The following is a 22152-nucleotide window of genomic DNA, read 5'->3' as shown; positions in this document are numbered from 1 at the left end:
TCAGAAAACGAATGATTGCACACTGTTCAAGTAAGGAAAACGGCGCCATTTTAAGTATTTAAAACAGTTCTCATTCTCGCCGCTGGCGGTAAAATTCCCTCTGCCGTACGGTGCTGCCATCTCTGGGACGTATTGACAATGAACGCGGCCTCATTTTAAAACAATGTGCATGTTTCTATCTCTTTCCAGTCCGGAGGCCTCAGAACTTGAATGCACCTCGTAGCAACCAAGGACTCCTCATGGTCAACCCTTCCAAAATCCAGGCAATAATTATAGGACGCTCCATCCGCACCTTGTGTCTCCATGACTTCTACCTTACTATTTATGATCGTCCTATCCAGCTCACTGATACAATAAAATATCTTGGACTAACAGTTGACCAGTAACTAACACGGAAACTTCACCTACTAACCACACAGCAGAGATCCCACAATAGACTAAAACTGCTAACTGGGCGAACTTGGGGATTGCACGCCTCCACTCTACTCCACACCTACGAAACCTTGATCCGTTCCATCCTTCGTTATGTAAATGTTTCATGGATCTCCAACCCACCCAGTTTCTCTCAGTCCCTCCAGATCCTGAAACGCTGTGCACATCGCCTGGCTGTCTGCATCCATTTACCTTTCCCAGAAGGATATGTTACCAACTCATCAAGTTGCCACCTCTCCTCACTCACATCAAACACCTCCAAACAAACTACACCACCAGCAAGCAAATTAGACTGCAACAATCTTATCGTTTCCCCTCTGCTTTCCAATCCTCATAAGTTATCGCGCCTTTACCAGCACGTCCCACCAACTGTCCACCTGCACACTCCCCCAAATGCCCCTCCAAAGAAACTTCAACCATCTTCCCCTCCCAGATCACGAACTCTGCCCCGAAATTTACCCACTTTACCAACTATACGTCCACCCCACGCATCCCACTCTATCAGGGCTCCCTCTCCCTTTTCCTCACATTTCCTTACGCTTTTTCCCCATCTGCTTTTCTTTCCGCGCCCCCTTTTCCCAATAACTATTAGTGTCACCACTTCCCCTCTCTGCTCTACCCCCTCTTCTGTCCCAAAATCCACGCCTATTTCATCGCTGCAATGCAACATAACCTACTCCCATCTCCAGCCAACCTTTTCCTCTTCAACAACTGACTCCCTACCCCCCAGCAGGTCCTTCTATTTTCGAGCGATAGGAAAGCGCTTCTCTTAAACATCAGTGCTTCGGCAACTTGTTTCAAATGTCTTAATGTGCGATTATTATTACTATTTTCAACTATCAGTGCAAGCAATACTCTATCGTATATCTAAAAAGTTCCGTTTTATTCGTCATCTTAAAAAAGCTTTACATTCAATTTAAGTATCTCCACTATCTGTTCTTTCTTTTCTCCTGATTTAATTTTTTATTGTCCATTGGCTGAAGAGCGGGTTGCCTTTACCGCTGACAGCCCATCCCCCTGCCCATATAGAGCGCCAAAGGATGAAATAACAATAATGAAAGAAAAAGGAAACACCCCCAACAATCAATGATTTTTTTTACTCCTGACGACGATGTCGGAGATAGCCATCGACAGCTCTAGAATTTTATTCGAATTGACGCGTCTTGAAAAACGATAAGATTTAATTCTATACACAGACTTGAGTGCTTGGAATAAAGTACATTATACGTCAGATGTGCAAGTGCGCGCAGAAAGCCACAAGATAAAAATAAATTTTGTTGGGAGTACATTGTTCTCATGTGGGAGCGACCTAGAGGGTTGTAAAACAATAAACTGGTAGCCAAGATCGCAGGAATTCTTTTTATTCCATGATTACCGGTTTCGGCGAAACCAAAGCCGACATCATTGGATCTTAGGACTCATACAGGTTACAATATGTATGAAACATCCCCTCAGGAAAATTTGTATTTTACTGTGCTGGAAAACCTCTACGTTATTTGATTTTCAAACAGCTGGGCAGAACTGAACGTACTCAGACATTTCGCTCTTTACTTATTCTGATCAACACTAAACTGACACACAATATTTTTAGCGCAACACAATCTGACTTTCAATAATCCCTACAAAAGAATGGCCTATACCTTTCATGAATTACTTACCTCACAAAAATCTTCGTTACTCGAACTGCTGCAATACAGCGAGCGCCAATACTGCCAGCTAAATAAAGGATTCTAACTACTGAAGGCACTAACTACTGATAGGCGTAGTTAGCAAATGAAGGATTTTGATAGAAAACAAATAATGTATTTACCTTAATAATGTTCAAAAGTCATAATGTATATATCAGTTCATGACATACAGTCTTACAAATTTCGTTTTTCTGATGGACACACTTCCAGATCGTCCGCTCTCAAAACTCTGCTATCTCTCTTCCCACATCCACCACTGTTGGCGGCTCACCTCCAACTGCACAACGCTACGCGCTGTTCACATTCAACTGCCCAACACTACAATAGCAAATATTCCAACAATGCAAACCAGCCACAGACTGCACACAGCACAGTCAGTGGTTTTCATACAGAGCGCTACGTGGCGTTACCAACATGAAAACCTAAACAGCCTACTTACAGATGTTGTAACCTGTATGTGTCCTAAGATCCGATGATGGCGGCTTTAGTTTCGCCGAAACCGGTAATCATGGAATAAAAAGAATTCCTGCGATCTTGGCTACGAGTTTATAAAAATAAATAGTGCGGAACGAGCCTCAAGACCAATCACGGAGCCACTAAATGAATAAAGCAAAGTAGTGTACATAGAGAGGCAGGGGCTGGAAACTGCTGCTGGCTGGTACTCACACGTTGGCGCCCTCGAGGTCCCAGTGGCTGAGCGTCAGCGGCGAGGCGCAGCCGGGCAGCGACGCGAGGACCACGGCCAGCAGAGCGGCCAGCAGCAGCCGCATGCCGCCGCCGCCGCCGGGAACCTGCAACACCGACACGAGTCCCGCGATCATTCGTCTGGCGGGAGAACAGCCAGCACGTGGTAGGGGGCCGGCACTGTACTAGACACAATTCACGTAAGGCCTTGCTTGCTCTTATACTGAGACTACAAAAGCCACAGCATACCGACATGCACATATACAGATGGCGGTAGTGTCGCGTACACAAGGTATAAAAGATCATTGCGCTGGCGAAGCTGTCATTTGTGCTCAGGTGAGTCATGTGAAAAGGTTTCCGAGGCGATTGTGGCCGCGCGACGGAAATTAACAGACTTTGAACGCTTAATGGTTGTTGGAGCTACACGCATGGGACATTCAATTTCGAAAATCGTTAGGGAATTCAATATTCCGAAATCCACAGTGTCAATGGTGTGCAGAGAATATCAAAGTTCTGGCATGACCCTTCACCACGGACAAAGCAATGGCTGACGGCCTTCACTTAACGATCGAGAGCACCGGCATTTGCGCAGAATTGTCAGTGCTAACAGACAAACAACACTTCTTGAAATAACCACAGAAATCAATACGGGAAGTGCGACGAACTTATCCGTTAGGAGAGTGAGGTGAACTTTGGCGTTAATGCGCTATGGCAGCAAACGACCGCCGCGAGTGCGTTTGCTAACAGTACATCACCACATGTGGCCTCTTCTGCGCTCGTGACCATATCTGTTGGACCCAAGACGACAGGAAAACCGTGGCCAGGTGAGATGTATTCCGATTTGCATGCAATGGGGAAGGTTCAAAAATCGGGCGTTGGGTGCCACATGCTCCAAGCCAAAATCACAGAAATCAGCAGGTGGTCCTCTGTGCATCTCTGCTTGCTCGTCATCAATCGGCTTGTGAACAACATAGACCATTCCTGTCGGGGATTCATTACTGGTGACGAGCAATGGCGTACTTAAACTAACATAAAGAAACGAAAGGAATTGTTGAGCCAAAATAAAGCAGCAGCAACTCCCTGTCCAAAGACCTAATGTTATGCATCTGGTGAAACAGCGACGGTGTGGTGTAGTAGTAATTGCTTCCCCGAGGTGTAATCTTCCCTGGTGACATTTATGGTCAACAACTGAGAAGTCTTGCAGACGCAGTTCAAGAACAATGACCAGGAAGAGTGCGTGAAATGATGCTACTCCACGATAGCGCGGGCCGCATTCTGCTAGACTGACAACATACTATACAGGAGTGAGGTTGGGAAGTCTTCCCGCACCTACCTTATTCACCTGATCTTGTGCCCTCAGATTTTCATCTCTTCCACTCTCTACCGAACAACCTTCAAGGATTTACGGATTAAAATGCGCTCCGAACATGGGCCGACGAGTTCTTCGATTAAAAACCACGTGATTTCTTTACTCGCAGAATCGAAAATTTACCCCAGCGTTGGCAGACAGTTACAAGTAATATATGTATACATATCATGTTAGTTCAGCTGAACCACTGCTCTGCCTACGACATGCCTGACGTCGCTACTGCACATCTGTGCAGTGGCACCCGACTCATGTATAGCCCATCTGAATTCTGCGGACAGAAGAATTTTTAACCATCGGTATCTGGCAGGCAAGAGGAGGAAAAGAATTTCCTAATCACCACCCATAGCGCCAGTGTCCTGGATTGAATTCCAAACTTCGCAGTGCTTCATGGAGTGATGGTTTGTGGCACTGTCGATGGTGATGATTCGTGCTTTCCCCATTGTCACTCGCCACCTATTACGGAGAACAACATTTGTTGTTACTGGGTGTGTATAACGTGAATAAATAAAGACATCAGTGATAAAATGAATCATATGGTAACTATTTACGTATTTATATTTAAGATATGGTTGATGTGGTCAGTTCTATTTATATTCTCATACGTACATGTATCTCACTTCTGCGTTAAAACATGTCACAAAATGTAGTTACACCTTACAGTATTATGTTCATGATGTGCATAATATACACATATAGTTTTCGTACCTGTGGCAACTTTACTGTCCAGCTCGATGTGATCCACGTGACAAAAGTTGTATATACATTGGAGAATTTGCTCTTATTACATTACACCGTGTGTCACGCTGGTATATTTATCATGGGTGTTATTGCAGTTTTGACAGATGCTGATGCAAATAATTTTATTATAAGGTCTTATATAATCTCTGATATATTCAATACTTAGCAGTTGTATTAATATCACTACGTTAAGGGTGAGACACAGTGTTCCAGCATATCACAGTTGAACAATAAATTTTCGTTTCCTTTTCAGCACTATTTAAGACAAACATATTGTTTCATTTGTATTTCAATGGAATCCACGAAGGATTATATGGTTATGCTGTTATGTAATTGGTAAGTGATCAAGGTATGATAGAGTACAGTTCATATGCTGACTAAGGTGGTATTGAAGTGTGGTCGTGTATTTGGTGAATAATGCAGGATGGAGTGCCTTTCATATGCTCGTTAAGGAGCTTTGGAAATTTTCCATGAACTTGTTGCTGCGCAAGTCTGTTTGTTCGTTCAGCATTTGTTATGGGTACTTAGTCGAGTAAATGCAGGTTTGTATTTCTTTCAAGATGTTCATTAATTGGCCTTTGGAGACATTATGTAAAATAGTGAGATTTCTATCGATATTTTGAGTTCAGTGTTTTTTCTCTTTGAGACGTGTGGCGAAAACTGAAACATTGTTTTCGATTGTGTTTGTGAGTTCTCTGTGTCTCGTTTTCAACGTTCTGTCCATCTGTCCAGTGTAGATACAAGATATACTTTCATGTGATGATAAATAGAACTGTTCACACCAACCATATATTAAATATAAGTAGTTACTATATGAATTATTTTATCACTGGTATCTTTATTATCCACATCCTACACATCCAATCATAACAAATTTTACTCTCTGTAACAGGTGGATTGTGAAAATGGGCAAAGCCCGAAACTAAACAACCAGTAAATAAACAGCAGCTCTGGTGTTAAATTGTCTTTTCTTCAAGTTACATTTAAGATACAACTCTCAGTCATTACGAAAGAAGAGTGCCATTCAACGTTAGGACAGAAAATCTTTCCAGGCGGTTGAACTTAACCCTTGCGGCCTTCCAGCTAGACAGGATTGAATTAACACACATGCTATCTAGGCTAGAGCCTATGAGCCCGCACCAAAAAACTTAAAATAAAAAATATTTTTGATAAAACATTCTCGGACATCTTGCCGCATCACTTCAGGTTAAAACGTCTATCTTTCGACGATTACCACCATGAACTTTGTCAGTAGCAAATTACTGTTGTGGCTACTGCAGTGGTGGTCTTATACAGCCGATAGATGGCTTATGATTGGTCGCCGTACGTCGCACGTCTGCGCTGATGGCGCCATTACTCCCGTAGAAGCGTATACAATTCGGCGCATTTCTCTATTTCTTCTCCGCGTCGAGAGCTCGCACCACTAAGATTACGCCCTCTGATCCTTCTGATGCTGTTCGCGCATATTCTAATTTCTGCTGCCTCTTCAAACAACAGAATTCCAGTGTGTAGAAGCGTGGGATAAAAATATTGTTTTTTCAAACAGAATTTTGTGTTTATATGTGAGGCTGTGCTCAGCAACTGCTGATTCTTCACGTTCTCGACATATAATGTACCGTTGATGTTCCGCACATTGGTCGGGAAGGGTACGGATGGACTGACACATGTAGTTGCTTCTGCACTCACAGGGAATATTATAAATTCCAGGGCACGTATGGCCGACACTGTCGTGGTCAAAAGATTGTACTCACCTGAACCCTCCGGTAGAATGATTCTGCGGAAGCGCACTCGCATAGGGAATCCAGAGAGAGAGGAATCAACAATAAGGGAAGACCCGTCGTTCCGAGTCAGGTTGGGCTTGCAGCGGGAAGTACAGAGCAGTCAGTAGGTCAAAATTAAGAGAGCCCCCTTTTAGTGTTCAGTGTATATTCGTCAGATGACAGCCTGCACTTAACGGTGATTCGTAATTAATGGTCTGAGGATGATCTGAAATAAAAAATGTCCAGGTGCGAGCAGATCTCTCACCCTGAGGGTTAATTAAAAACTAAACACCGCCCGAACACGCCATGGAGACCCAACGGTACCGACCGGCCGTCGTGTCATCCTCAGAACACAGGCATCACTGAATATGGATGTGGAGGGGCATGTCGTCAGCACACCGCTCTCCCGGCCGTATGTCACTTTACGAGACTGGAACCGCGGCGTCTCAATCAAGTACCTCCTCAGTTTGCCTCACAAAAGTTGAATGCAGCTCGCTTGGCAACAGTGCTCGGCAGACCGGATGGTCACCCATCCAAGTGCTAGCCCACCCCGGCAGCGATTAACTTCGGTGATCTGACGGGGACCGGTGTCAGAACTGCGACAAGCCCGTAGGCTCTGAGGGTTCCTTAAAAACTTAATTATGTATTAAGACAGTTCATCCACCCGGAGACTCGAGACTGTTCGCTTTCCCTATTACCGTCATTGATACTCGCAAGAGTTTGAAGGCAGCAAATGACAAAATAAATATATCTTTCATGTGATATAATTAGAAATTAACAATTTTCTGATTTTTCCGTAAGATGCGCAGTAAAACCTCGGTTCTTGCAAAATTTCATGATTATAGGTTAAGGTCAAGTACCCTATAGGTTTTGATGAGCGACTTTGCGAGTATCAGTATATATGACATAAATGGCCGTATCTTTTGATTGCATTGACTTAGGAGCATCAATTTTATACACCGCCAAAGAACTTGATAGGTCTATCCATTCCTGACAAAAAAGGCTTTTCGATAATCGGACAAATAGACGGACAAGAAAGTGATTCTGTAAGAGTTTCATTTTTACCGACTGAGGTTCACGACTCAAAAAAAGCCTTGAAACTAGCTGTACAATAAAATAAAAGAAGTAACTTAGACGGTATGCAATCTAAAGCTCTCCCGGCGTATTTCCAATTTGAACAGTTCTCGTGTATCCGACCAGGTAGCGTCGTAATTTCTCCACAATATTTCGGCAGACGTACACGCTGCCATCTTCAAGTGGTTCCTGACGAATGCTGTGCTGTTCCTCTGGGCGCCCTATATATACTAGTCGTTACCCCCTCCATCGTTCCTCTCCTGGTGTCTTTGGTGCGGCCGGCGCGGCGGCTACTGGAGGTGGTTGGGGAAGCGGCGCCTGGGTCTGAACTGGGGTCTGCAGTCTCCCTGCTGCCGCCGCCGGGGGCGGTCCTCGATCTCTGGGACAGAATTTTTCTCTCCAGGCTGAGTGCAGAGTTCCATGCCTGACTAAGTTGAAGGCCGCTGTCTTTATTAATTAGATCGTCCTGTAGTCGGATTTCGATGGCCTCTTTAGTAACGCAGTCCCAGAAGTAGGAGGATTGACAGAGTATTTTTGTTTTTATATAGTCCGTAGTGTGGCCAGTCTTTATACAATGGTCAGCCACGGCTGATTTAGTGGCCTGGCGTAATTCGGTAACATACAATGAAGGCTTTCACGACCGGATGGTACTGTTGCTGATAATTCTTCCGGGTTATGTGGTCGTGGTCGATGGAGTTCTTCTATTCCTAATGTTTCGTCCAATACTACGTTGGACATCTTCAGAGGTATGGCTGGACCTCTGAAGATGTCCAACGTAGTAATGGACGAAACTTTAGGAATAGAAGAATTCCATGGACCACGGCCATATAATCCGGAAGAATTATCAACAACAGTAATTCGGTATGAAGCACAGCATTCGTCAGGAACCACCTGAAGATGGCAGCGTGTACAGCTACCAAAATATAGTGGAGAAATTACGACGCTACCCGGTCAGATACCCGAGAACTGTTCAAACTTATATGGTATTTGCCTTTCTTTACATAAAAGCTTCATTACATCCAGGGTGTCAAATTCACTGGAAAATAATTATGCTAGAATTTTCCGGGAAAGTTTAGAGCAGAGGAAAGTAAGAGACTAAAGTACTGCACCAGCCGGATTTAAAGGTTTACGCTACCACGCTTACCTTGATGGGAAGACTATAACAGTGCGTCCAAGTGCTACAAAGGGAAAAATCTGCGTAGAGAGCACAGAATAGGCTCGTAGAAATTAACCTCTGAGTGGACACATGAAATGCGTGTCAGCGGTCTTGTACCGTAACGTTACGAGTGCATTGAAATTCCCCCCTCCCTCCCTCCAGCACCTCTCTTTCTCTCTCTCTCTTTCTCTCTCGGTCGAACCTTATTGGACATCCGTCTGAGTCAGCGCGTCGCGCCTCTGCAGGTAGCTGCGAGTTCAGTGGTCGCTGCGTCACGAAGGAGCAGGCCGGATGCTTGGAGCATCTGGCAGTCAGGTATGTGATCGGCGAGCGGCGGCAGGATTCTCGCCACGCAGGCAGTCGCTTGCTGGCGGAACCCCTTGACACCGTGGGGGCCTTGGCCTGGCGGCTTGACCGCCCGCCGCCTCACCCTTTGCATTAGGCATCGCTCGACACCTGATGCGCACACAAATCTACCGGCTTTCGAAACGCGAGCCGGCACGTCACCTTATTTGTCCTCATCAGGCTCTTCCCGTCGCCTGCTAAACTCCTATCAGTAGTTGCAATAGTGACTTTTGAATCTCTTTCGCTACATTGTTTCTCATCTTCTCTAGAGTTTTGAAAACCAATTTATACAGTAAATTGAAGTTTTTTTTGTTTTTGAGTCATCAGTCTTCTAATTCCTCTCTTGTGCCAACCTCTTCATCTCAGAGTAGCACTTGCAACCTACGTCCTCAGTTATTTGCTGTATGTATTCCAACCTCTGTCTTGCTCTACAGTTTTTGCCCTCTACAGCTGCCTCTACTACCATGGAAGTCATTCCCTGATGTCTAATGTCCTATCATCGTGTACCTTCTCCTTGTCAGTGTTTTCCACATATTCCTTCTCTCACCGATTCTGCGCAGAGCCGGCCGGAGTGGCCGAGCGGTTCTAGGCGCTACAGTCTGGAGCCGCGCGACCGCTACGGTCGCAGGTTCGAATCCTGTCTCGGGCATGGATGTGTGTGATGTCCTTAGGTTACTTAGGTTTCAGTAGTTCTAAGTTCTAGGGGACTGACGACCTCATAAGTGAAGTCCCATAGTGCTAAGAGCCATTTGAACCTGCGCAGAACCTCCTCATTCCTTAGGTGATCAGTCCACCTAATTTCCAACGTACGTCTGTAGCATCACGTTTCAAATGATTCAATTCTCTTCTGTTCCGATTTTCCCATAGTGATTGTTATATTACCATATAATGCTGTGCTCAAAACGTACATTCTCAGAAATTTCTTCCTCAAATTAAGACATATTTTTGATACTAGGAGACTTCTCTTGGCCAGGTATGCCCTCTCTTCCAGTGCTATTCCGCATTCAAAGTCCTCTTTGCTCCGATGGTAATTGGTTATTTCACTGCCTAGGTAGCAGAATTCCTTATCTTCATTTACATAGAGTCCATAGATCCCGATGCTGAGTTTCTCGCTGTCTCATTTCTGCTACTTCTCATTATTTTGTTGTTCTTCGATTTACTCTCAGCCCATATTCTGAACTGATTAGACTTTTTATTCCATTAAACACATCTTGTAATTCTTCTTCACTGTCACTGAGGACAGCAATATCATAAGAGATCATTGTTATCCTTTCACCTTGAATTTTAATTCAACTCCTGAACCTTTCTTTTATTTCCATTATTGCTTCTTCGGTGAAGGGATTCAACAGTAGGAGCGAAAGACAACATTCCTGTCTTACACACGTCTGGGATGCGCTCGGTCGGCGTATCGCTGCACGTCTTCACACCCCTAGGACACTTCAGGAGCTCCGACAGGCACTGGAGTAAGAATGGGAGGCTATACCCCAGCAGCTGCTCGACCACCTGATCCAGAGTATGGCAACCCATTGTGCGGCCTGTGTACGTGTGTATGGTGATCATATCCCATCTTGATGTCGGGGTACATGCGCAGGAAACAGTGGCGTTTTGTACCACATGTGTTTCGGGACGGTTTTCTCAACTTACCACCACTACCATGGACTTACAAATCTGCGTCGTGTGAGTTCTCTATGTGCCTATGCTATTAGCGCCAGTTCTACAATTAGCCTTAATTTATGAGCATGAGTGTGTGTAGCATCCTTGTGTGAGAAGCAACAATTGATTGCGCCCCTAATTCATGTACGAGCGAAGTCGCTCTTAATACGCTCATTCAACTGATTGTCGATTACTGCTTGTCAGGCAGGGATCCTTAAAAGGAAGGATTAACTAAGATGATACGGAGAATAGTAGCAGGTTTCGTTACGCGTTCGTTTAGTAACCGCGACATAGTGTGGGAAGTGCCCGTCACACTACAGTCCCATACGCGACACGGGAGCCGTTGTGCTTCAGGGAAATGTTTACTTTCAAAATTCCGAGAGCTTACGTTCCAAGGAGAGTCAGACAACTTGCTACTATCTTCCACATTCACTTACTAAATGATTAATTACGACGGGGAAATGGTAGAAACTACAGGTGATACCGAGATTTACGGGCAGGGCTCCTTGTTGCACACCATTCGCTGATGTGAAAGGGATGGGATTGGGGGGGGGGGGTGGGGAGGGACGCCGACTGAGAATTATAGCTTTACCCTTCACAGCAGGCCATAATTTGGCCTGCAGAGTATAGATGTAGAAAGCTTAGAGGTAACTGACTACGAAAGGCGCTGAGCTGTGCTGCGGCTCGTGTTGGTGCTGTTTGTAGGTTTCCGCTCTCTGTTGGAGACCAGACGGTATCGTTTAGTTGGCATGATTGCGGTTGTTTGCCTTCTTCTCGTGTTGACTGACGACACTCGGTTTCGCAAGCGTTGCCTGTCCGCTAGTGGCAGCAGTGGCGGTTATCGATATGTAGTAACTATTGCCCTATCTATGGGGCGACGTCGTTGTTTTTCAGGGTCGTCTGAGTGGGCCTGTTTGACTGGGGACTAAGGAGGAGCCAGGTCCACGCAGTGCCAGAACACGCCGGGACTGCTGGTGGCACACATGGACTGCTGGATGGAAGGGCTGTCGTCACGAGGGTGCACGACCTCGTCGTAAACCGGATCCAGCAAGCTTTAAGATGAACGCGTTTCAATCCAAGTAGAGAAACCTCCACCATTGTGATAGCTCGCGATTCTCCAGTGACTTGGGTTCAAATGGCTCTGAGCACTATGGGACTCAACTGCTGAGGTCATTAGTCCCCTAGAACTTAGAACTAGTTAAACCTAACTAACCTAAGGACATCACAAACATCCATGCCCGAGGCAGGATTCGAACCTGCGACCGTAGTGGTCTTGCGGTTCCAGACTGCAGCGCCTTTAACCGCACGGCCACTTCGGCCGGCCAGTGACTTGGGTTCGTGTTGCTCCTCGTAGTGTCGCCGAGGCGAAGAGCAGCGAGTGGAGTGCTTGGGGAAGTCGGATCTGACTAGCTTTCCTCGACTTCTTATTACTATTTACTGCGTTCAACTTGTTTCAATTTGTTAAGTTCAACCAGCGATAATTTTTCTGGACTGGTAGCTGCTAACGCCCCAGTTACCTGCCCTGGGGGTTAGTATATTTAACGGCAGTGTACATTTCCTCGCCTTGCCGCTGCTGTCCTGTAAGGCGTGTAGTTTTGACAGCTTTCTTGATTGTAGGCCGGTTGGTAATTCTTCTACTCTGGTGGTAGTGGTTCCTTTCTCGTTCGGGGCGCTTTAAACACAATATTCTGGGACGTAGTGCAGACCGCCGGTTCCAGCTTTGGCGTATTGTTCCATAGTTGCATTTGGTTTATCGGACGTCAGGTTGCTTCAACAAGATTATCATTAGTCATTCGTTAGACTGCCACTAATCTGTGTTACCATCTTGTGAAGTGGATGCAACTCTTGGCTGTCTATCTCTTAGCCCGCGAAAGTATTTGTTGCCGGACCTTCTCAGAGTCGATTCCTGGAGCCCCTTGGTTCTTGTAAGACATGATTGTTCTAAAAGGAGGTCTGACGGAAAGCAGTTCAGTGTAACGCTCCTTCAGCCCACGCCATCTGCGGGTATAATCTGCCTCAGTACCCTTTAAGGAACTTATGTACCGGTTCTTGTGTTTTACTATTGTATTATTTATTACAATACCTTGTAATGCCTACATTAAAGGTTATTTATGTCCAGTTAATAGTTATGGTAGCCTTGTCGAATGAATCTAGCAGTGTAGTGTTCAGTGGATGTTAAGGGTTGTGTTACAAAGTTTACCATCATCTTATTTCACCTGTTTGGTGATCAGTTGCTTTTTTTTTTTAAATTAACTTTTACTATTGTATTTGCTGTTTTACAGCTGGTTTCTAATTTTTTATATTATTCCCGTTCCTGGCGTGTAAGGCCTTCATACGTGATTGCGGTCATTTGCCTTAAAATTCTAATTTGCTATTGGTATTTACGTGGTAAGTCTTTAAAACCTTATTTACTGCCATTCCTGGCATCTGATACCTTCTGCTGTGTTTCTGGCGACTTGCCTTTAATATTTCAATACCTGTAATTTGTAAGTTGCAGTAAGTTTTAAACGATTATTAATTTATTGCCCTTACTGGCGTGTAAGGCCTTCTGCCCAGATCACAGTGGCTTGCTTTTAAAACATTATCTGCTGTATCTGTATTTAATGGTGATCTGCTGAATTTTAACTCACTGAAAGCACTATTATTTACACAGTTGTTTATTCCTTCATTAATAACGTGTGGTATTTTTATTTATTGTTGACTCTGCAATTACTGGTTTAAAATAAATTGTGTGTAACTGTAAAAGGCAACTGATTACGGCTCGGTCCACAATCGTAACTGAATCCCGCCTTCCCCTGACTACCAGTTTTCAGGCGCATATTTGATTTACAGTGCAGGTCGGTCTGACACTTACTACCTACCTGTGCATTATAGCTCACAGTAAGCTACAGAGTGAAAGTGTCTTTCTGGAAAAGAAACACAAACAAAAGAAACTTTTAACGAGTTCCCCTTAGCGGGTGCATGTAATATTATGGGCGGCTGTGAGAGAGCTCCTCGTAAAGATAAAAGGCTTTCTGCGCATGCCCGACGGGAAGTGCGTAAGAGGGATCCGCGGAAGTAGGCCGTAGAAAGCACGGAAGGACCTGGTGAGTGAGCAGGCAGCCGGCAGGGGTGGAAGACGAAAAAGCGCGACTCCCGGCGAGATAAAAGCGCGCCTCCCGGCGTGCGTGAGACGGTCACACGCAGGCGGGCGCCGCTGGGATGACCGCGCCGCCGCCGGTCCCACGCGGCCGCCGTTGCGACAGAAAGCCTGCGCAGCGTGCAACTGTCTCCAGACCCTCACACACATACGGCGCTCCCCACACGTCGGGAAGCGATGCGGAACATGACACGGGCACCTGCCGCATCTCTCCGGCACCACTGTCGCACGGCGTCAGAGCTTACCCCTCATTTCACTCTAAGTGAGCGAAAGTGACGTCATTGTGACGTGTAAACGCCGTATCGAACGCGACAGAAGCCGTGCATCAACTTTCGTGATCTTTAGACTTAAACTCTGGTTGCCACTCTAGTTGACGAGTTAAAGAAACAGCTCATTCATTCGAAGGAACTGCTGTCTCTTCGACATAAAAGTTTTCTGGGTTTGGTACAGCGTCATAATGTAAAAACTACTGCTGCTGTAGAAAAAACCAATGTTTCGGCCACGATTGCAGCGGCCTTCTCCTGGGTCTAAGGCCGCTGCAATCGTGGCCGAAACGTTGGCTTTTCTATAGCAGCAGTAGTTTTTTACATTATGACGCGGTACCAAACCCAGAAAAATTTTATGTCGACTGACTCTGGCCGCGGAAGCCATTGCAATTATGCTGTCTCTTCGTTCTTCGAAAGAATACGTCCCGACTCCACAGAAAGTACCTAACAATGAGCTGTTTCAACGGTAAATACATAATGTCTGTTGTTATGCCACCGTAGCACAGTGAGTTAGTGTCGAGTCTATGATGCTAGTGGTCCCGGGATCAAATGCATTGTCGTTGTAGAATTTTTGTTTTTTGTGTGAGGGAGCTATCGTGGTACGGAGTCCATGCTAAACTCGGTAAGTTAGCTATAAGATCTGAAAAAGATGGTCAGGTAATGTAGCTCTTGTAGTGGTAAAATTCAAGGACGTACACTACAGGCCATTAAAATTGCTACACCACGAAAATGGCGTGCTACAGACGCGAAATTTGACCGACAGGAAGAAGGTGCTATGATATGCAAATAATTAGCTTTTCAGAGCATTCACACAAGGTTGGCGCCGGTGGCGACAGCTACAACGTCCTGACATGAGGAAAGTTTCCAGCCGATTTCTCATACACAAACAGCAGTTGACCGGCGTTGCCTGGTGAAACGTTGTTGTGATGCCTCGTGTAAGGAGGAGAAATGCGTACCATCACGTTTGTGACTTTGATAAAGGTCGGATTGTAGCCTATCGCGATTGCGGTTTACCGTATCGCGACATTACTGATCGTGTTTGTCGAGATCCAATGACTGTTAGCAGAATATGGAATCGGTGGGTTCAGGAGGGTGATACGGAACGCCGTGCTGGATCCCAACGGCCTCGTATCACTAGCAGTCGAGATGACAGGCATCTTATCCGCATGGCTGTAACGGATCGTGCAGCCACGTCTCGATCCCTGAGTCAACAGATGGGGACGTTTGCAAGACAACAACCATCTGCACGAACAGTTCGACGACGTTTGCAGCAGCATGACCATGGCTGCGGTTACCCTTGACGCTGCATCACAGACAGGAGCGCCTACGATGGTGTACTCAACGACGAACCTGGCTGCACGAATGGCAAAACGTCATTTTTTCGGATGAATCCAGGTTCTGTTTACAGCATCATTATGGACGCATCTGTCTGTGGCGACATCGCGGTGAACGCACATTGAAAGCGTGTATTCGTCATCGCCATACTGGCGTATCATCCGGCGTGATGGTATGGGGTGCCGTTGGTTACATGTCTCGGTCACCTCTTGATCGCATTGACGGCACTTTGAACAGTGGACGTTACATTTCAGATGTATTACGATCCGTGGCTCTACCCTTCATTCGATCCCTGCGAAACCCTACATTTCAGCAGGATAATGCACGACCGCATGTTGCAGGTCCTGTACGAGCCTTTCTTGATACAGGAAATGTTCGACTGCTGCCCTGGCCTGCACATTCTACAGATCTCTCACCGTTTGAGAACGTTTGGTCAATGGTGGCCGAGCAACTGGCTCCTCACAATACGCCAGTCACTACTCTTGAAGAACTGTGGTATCGTGTTGAAGCTGCATGGGAAGCTGTACCTGTACACGCCAGCCAAGCTCTGTTTGCCTCAATGCCCAGGCGTATCAAGGCCGGCCAGTGGCCAGTGTAGCCCTTGTAGTGGTAATATTCAAGAATGTATTTCGTAGGTAAGTGCGAGAAATGTTGAAACAGTTTCATAAGTTTTCAAGCATGCACATAGTGACCGTCATATGTTTTCGAAGGCGAACGCGTGTGAAAGAACTGATTGAGCCCAGTTTATAGACACAAATTCGACAACAAAAACACTCCAGAGCATAAATTTATGGGTGTTGAGTTCTGTGATTGTGGATTACGTTATTTTCGGAAACACAGCAACCAGCCACTTTTAACGTATTTTTATCTAATCCAATTCACGTTTTTGACTTTCATCATCCTTCGATTGGTGTAATACATATGTTGCATTTTAACTGTTAAATTTGCGATAATGGTTACTCATCCACCCTAGCTGTAGTGACCTCTGCTGCTCTCTGTTATTTGTATAAATATCAAACGCATCCAGATCATCACTAGCACTTACTACGTACCTACAGGTATAATTTGACGTTGATACCTTCATCAGAATATTTTATAGTATGTATGGTTGGTGAGTATGGCGGTTAATCATGAAAATACTTTTTATTTATCTTATATAGCACTAGCTCTTTTACAGATTTAGCTTCAGCAAACTAAACTTAGTTGGTTACACCCTGTTTTCGTTTGTAACAGATCTGAAGACGGCAATAGCCGAAACCGGTAAAAGTGAAGTGTTAAAGTTTTTGTGTGATCAAGACGGACAATATGATCACGGGCTTATTTACAGACTTCACGTCTTCAATTGATAAATTTTTACTAGCACATCACCGACATATCGACCACAGTTTGGATGCTGCAGCTGCTCTGTGCAAAATAACAGTTCTTTTACTTAATACTACATTCGCAAGTTCTATCTTTATAGTTTATTACACTTTAGAAGGATTTACTTTCTGTTCACCTCGTTTAGGCCCCTATTTCCGCATTTATAAGCGTCGTACAAACTATTATTCTTTTTCTGATCAACAAAGAAAAAGATCAGAACAATGTTTAGTATCTCAGTAAGTTTGAACACGAAACCACTGGCGTCATAAAAATGGAAACGACTACTGACTGAGCCATAGGAGCGTAACAGAGTTCGCTACTTATTTACCCGTGAGGTAGCTTATTGTTCGGCCCTCTTCGTAAAGTTCACAGGTTCAGCAATAGCTTCCAGAAATGCAATGATGTACCAACTGAAGATACAATGAGCTGCTCCTTTAATTTGTCTGCTAGAATGGCTCCCGCATTATATGGTCTTGAACGATCACAGAAGTCGAAACACATCTTCTACGTCACATTCGCTTCACTTCGTCTGAAATGTGTGTTACCTGGCATCAGAGCCAGTGGCACTATGCCGACATCTTGCGCGTCATCTCATTCTTCCAAAGACAAAGAACCCAAGGACGTACAGAATGAATTTCTGCACCCAGCACAGTGATAAAAGACCCAACAACTGGGCCTGTTCCCTCCCTACTCCCCCATCCTCCCACTTCCATCACCAAAAAGAGATCTTGGGTGCTGCGAGCAGAATGAAGATTGTCAAGGTGACTGAATCAGACGATAAGCCATCTGAAGTACGGAATTTATGAGAACAAAGAAACGCTGAAATTCTTACTGTAGTCTTCAGTCGCATCATTGGCCCTGGCAGCTTATCTGCAATTTGACACGATTCCTACATGGCAAGATGAGGGATATGTTAGTGAGTGTTCTATCACTCAATCCGTTTGCTGTCCCATTCGATGAAAATTCTTGAACGGGTTTACGACAGTTCCCTACACAGCATCATTTAAATACCCTTTCACTGCACAGAATCATTTAAATACCCTCAAACCAATGTGATTAGAATACAGTAATTTCAGTTTCTACAGCCCACTTGCTGACTGAATAACACTAGGACAAAAACCAACCAAAAAGTCACTCTGTAGCAGGGTCCCGTTTAAAGCTCCTGGAAAGCGCTTGGTGTTCATAATATTCCAAAAGCGTACGCGGGGAAAGAAATAAACAAGCTGGATCTGAGAAGTTACAGAAAGAATTGGAAATACAAAGCATTAAACAGAAGAAGCAGCAGAAACAGTTATTTTTAGACAGGCAGGATTCCAAGGCAGTAACAGTGATAGAACAGGCCGAAGGAAGGAAAAAAAAGAGGTACAGTGAATAGATGTAAGAATACTGAAGGAAAAAGAAGAGCAGATAAGAAGGAATTGAAATTGTCTCGAGATCCCTAGTTGGCAAAACCGGAAGGAAAAATAAATAAATAAAAGAATTTTCTGCAATAACTGATGATCACGTGTTGCGTTAGAGCTGGCTGAATCCTAATGTTCGTTCACTACCGGGTAAGGTGATTCGAAGAGTTGAATATTTACAAACGATTAGCTGTGTCAGTTACAATAAACTTATTGCGACACTTCGCGTTGGCAGACTTCAATTTTCAAAGATTTAACATTACATCTGATTGAATTTTTCCTCTTCTTTCTGCTGTTATTTGCTGTCCCCGTTAGTGAGTAGTCTCCTGATTTTCACTCCCACTTTTCAGCACCGCAAGCTTCCCTTCGCACTCATGTTCTTTGCCACTTTTCCTATGTAAAGGCCACACGTATCTTCAGGAAACGTGCGTTGGTATCAGTGTCCAGCATTACCGTTAATTGAAAGGACTAAACAGGAAATCTCCGGAGCTGTTACAAAACAAAACATAGTAGTTTCCGCTCAGGCTAGCGAAGTGCGTCCATTTGCGCGCTCCCTGACAATAAGAAAGTCTCGTATGTATATTTACGACTGAGTTCCTTTACGCTTATAGCGGAACTGCGGTCTGTTTCATTTAAAAGGCGTGTTTTTGCTGCTTCTGTCAGCTGCCACAGTAGAAGTTAACGGAGACAGATCATTATCCAACAGGTTTCTTTTTCCCACGGATTTTGAAGAAGTGGTATACAACTTTCTCCGCGATACAAGTAACTATGTCACTGCTTGGCAAACTGATGCATCCTTACCTCATTTTTTTTCTGAGTCAGGTTTCACATTTCAGTCTGATGTGACGATAGCATACGGAACTCGCCGTGCTAATGTGGTTTTGAGATACATAATTTGCTGCTGAGTACACCTTGGGTCGATCTACCATTTAGTCCAATGAACATTACGAACATCCTTGAGATTACACCTCATAATGTAAGAGATGGTCGCAAAACACTAAAACGAATTATCTAAGACTGAAACTGACGGGAAATCAGTTTGTGCTTCGGAGTAAAGTTGCTACCGCCTGTCTTGGAAGACAGAACGATCTGTCTTGGAAGACAGGATGACGTCCGTTCTGATATCAACCGTTCCTGCCAGCTACAGGCTTACTCCCCATTTCATTTTTAATGTCTTAAGTCTTCTGACTGGCTTGATGTGGTTCACCATCAATTCCTCTTCTGTGTCAATCCCTTAATCTTAAAGTAACAGTTATACCCGAAGCCCTCAATTATTTGTGGTATATACCATATTCCAGTCTCTGTCTTCCACTACAGTTTGTACGCTGTACAGCTTTCTCCAGTACCGTGGAAGTTCTCCCCGATGTCTTAACACGTGTCCTCCATCTTCTCCCTTCTTCTAACGTTCCTTTCTTCGCTGACTCTGAGGAAAACTTCATTTCTCATCTTATTAGTCCATCTAATTTCGAACATCCCTCTACAGTACCGCATCTCAGACACGTCGATTCATTTCTTTTCTGGTTTTCTCGCAGAACATGATTCACTACCATACAATGCTGGCTCCAAACTTACATTCTCAGATATTTCGTCCTCAAATTAAGACCTATTTTGATGTTAGCAGACTTGTTTTGGCCAAGAATGCCCTCTTTGTTTGCGATATGTGCTTTCTGTGTCCTCCTTGCTTTGTCCGTCATGTTGTTTTGCTTCCAAGGCAGCATAATTCATTACCTTCGTCTTCCTCGTGGTCACTAGTTTTGATGTGAACTTTATCGCTAGTAGCAGTTATGCTGCTACTCATCATCTTCGTATTTCTTCGCTTCACTTTCACTAAGGATCTCATCAACGAATCTTATCCTTGACAGCCGTTCAGCCTAAATTTTAATTCCACTCTTCATCCTTTATTTTATTTCCGTCCTTGTTTCTTCGATGTACACTGAAGCGCCAAAGAAACTGGTAGAGGCATGGGTATTTAAATACAGATATATGCAAACAAGCAGAATACGGCGCTGCGGTCGGCAAGGCCTATATAAGACAACAAGTGTCTGGTGCAGTTGTTAGATCGGTTACTGTTGCTGCAATGGCAGGTTATGAAGATTTAAGTGAATTTGAACGTGGTGTTATAATCGACGCACGAGCGATGGGACACAGCGTCTCCGAGGTAGCAATGAAATGGGGACTTTCCCGCACGACCATATCACGATTGTACCGTGAATATCAGAAATCTGGTAAAACAGCCCCGACCTCGCTGCGGCCGGGAAAAGATCATGTAAGAACGGGACCAACGACGTATGAAGAGATCCGTTCAACGTGACAGAAGTGCAGCCCTTCCGCATATTGCTGCAGATTTCAATGCTGGGCCACCGACAAGTGTCAGCGTGCTAACCATTCAAGGAAACATCATCGCTATGGGCTTTCGAAGGCCCACTCGAGTACCCTCGATGACTGCACGATACAAAGCTTTACGCCCCGCCTGGGCCCGTCAACACTGACATTGAACCGTTGATGACTGGAAACATGTCCTGGTTGGACGAGTTTCGTTTCAAATTGTATCGAGCGGATGGACGTGTACGGGTATGGAGATAACTTCATGGCCTCTGCATGTTAGCAGGGGGCCGTTCAAGCTGGTAGAGGCTCTGTAATGGTAGGGGACGTGTGCAGTTGGAGTGATATGGGAACCCTGATACGTCTAGATACGACTCTGATGCGTGACACGCACGTAAGCATCCTGTCTGATCACCTGCATCCATTCATGTCCATTTTGCATTCCGATGGACTTGCTCAATCCCAGCAGGACAATGCGACACCCCACACGTCCAGATTTGCTACAGAGTGGCTCCGGGAATACTCTTTTGAGTTTACACACTTCCGCTGGCTACCAAACTTCCCAGACATGAACATTATTGAGCATATTTGAGATGCCTTGCAATGTGCTGTTTAGAAGAGATCTCCACCCCCTCGTACTCTTACGGATTTATGGACAGTCCTGCGTGATTCATTGCGTCATTTACCTCCAACACTACTTCAGACATTAGTCGAGTCCATGCAACGTCGCGTTGTGGCACTTCTGCGTCCTTGCGGCGGCGCACACGATATTAGGCAGGTGTACGAGTTTCTTTGGCTCATCAGTGTGTAGAAAGAACAGTACTAGAGAAAGACTTCATCCCTGTCTTACATCCCCTTTTTAATCCGAGCACTCCATTCATAATCTTCCAGCATTATTGTTTGCTCTTGATTTTTGTTCATATTGTATATCACTCGTCTCGCCCTTTAGCTTACTCATATTCTTAGAATTTCGAACATCAGACCATTCAACACTGTGTTGAATCCTTTTCTGAGGACGACAAATTCTCTAAACACGTCTTGTTTTGGCTCAAATGGTTCAAATGGCTCTGAGCACTATGGGACTTAACATCTATGGTCATCAGTCCCCTAGAACTGAGAACTACTTAAACCTAACTAACCTAAGGACACCACACAACACCCAGCCATCACGAGGCAGAGAAAATCCCTGACCCCGCCGGGAATCGAACCCGGGAACCCGGGCGTAGGAAGCGAGAACGCTACCGCACGACCACGAGATGCGGGCGTCTTGTTTTTTCTGAGGTCGTGCTCCCCAGAAATAGCGACCCTACTGCGAGCTAACCTTAAGGGACATTCATTGTCTTCGTCTTAGCACCAGCTACAGTATTCCCATCTGTGTTCTATCGTAAATCATCAAAAGGGTGTTTAATACCATTATTTTAACCCCTTT

The 22152-nt window shown here is 44.9% G+C and overlaps 1 protein-coding gene across 1 annotated transcript in view; it reads right to left on the bottom strand.

Moving 5' to 3' along the window:
* The window catches only part of LOC126458215 (uncharacterized), a 447624-nt gene that overhangs the window by 89323 nt on the left and 336149 nt on the right, over window positions 1-22152 (bottom strand). Inside the window, exon 3 of the mRNA XM_050095145.1 lies at window positions 2787-2911. Coding sequence (XP_049951102.1) covers window positions 2787-2911 — 125 coding nt within the window. The remainder of the gene's footprint in view (window positions 1-2786; window positions 2912-22152) is intronic.

Source organism: Schistocerca serialis, chromosome 1 (assembly GCF_023864345.2).
Source record: "Schistocerca serialis cubense isolate TAMUIC-IGC-003099 chromosome 1, iqSchSeri2.2, whole genome shotgun sequence".
Classification (NCBI taxonomy): domain Eukaryota; kingdom Metazoa; phylum Arthropoda; class Insecta; order Orthoptera; family Acrididae; genus Schistocerca; species Schistocerca serialis.
This window is presented reverse-complemented; position numbering and strand designations above follow the sequence as displayed.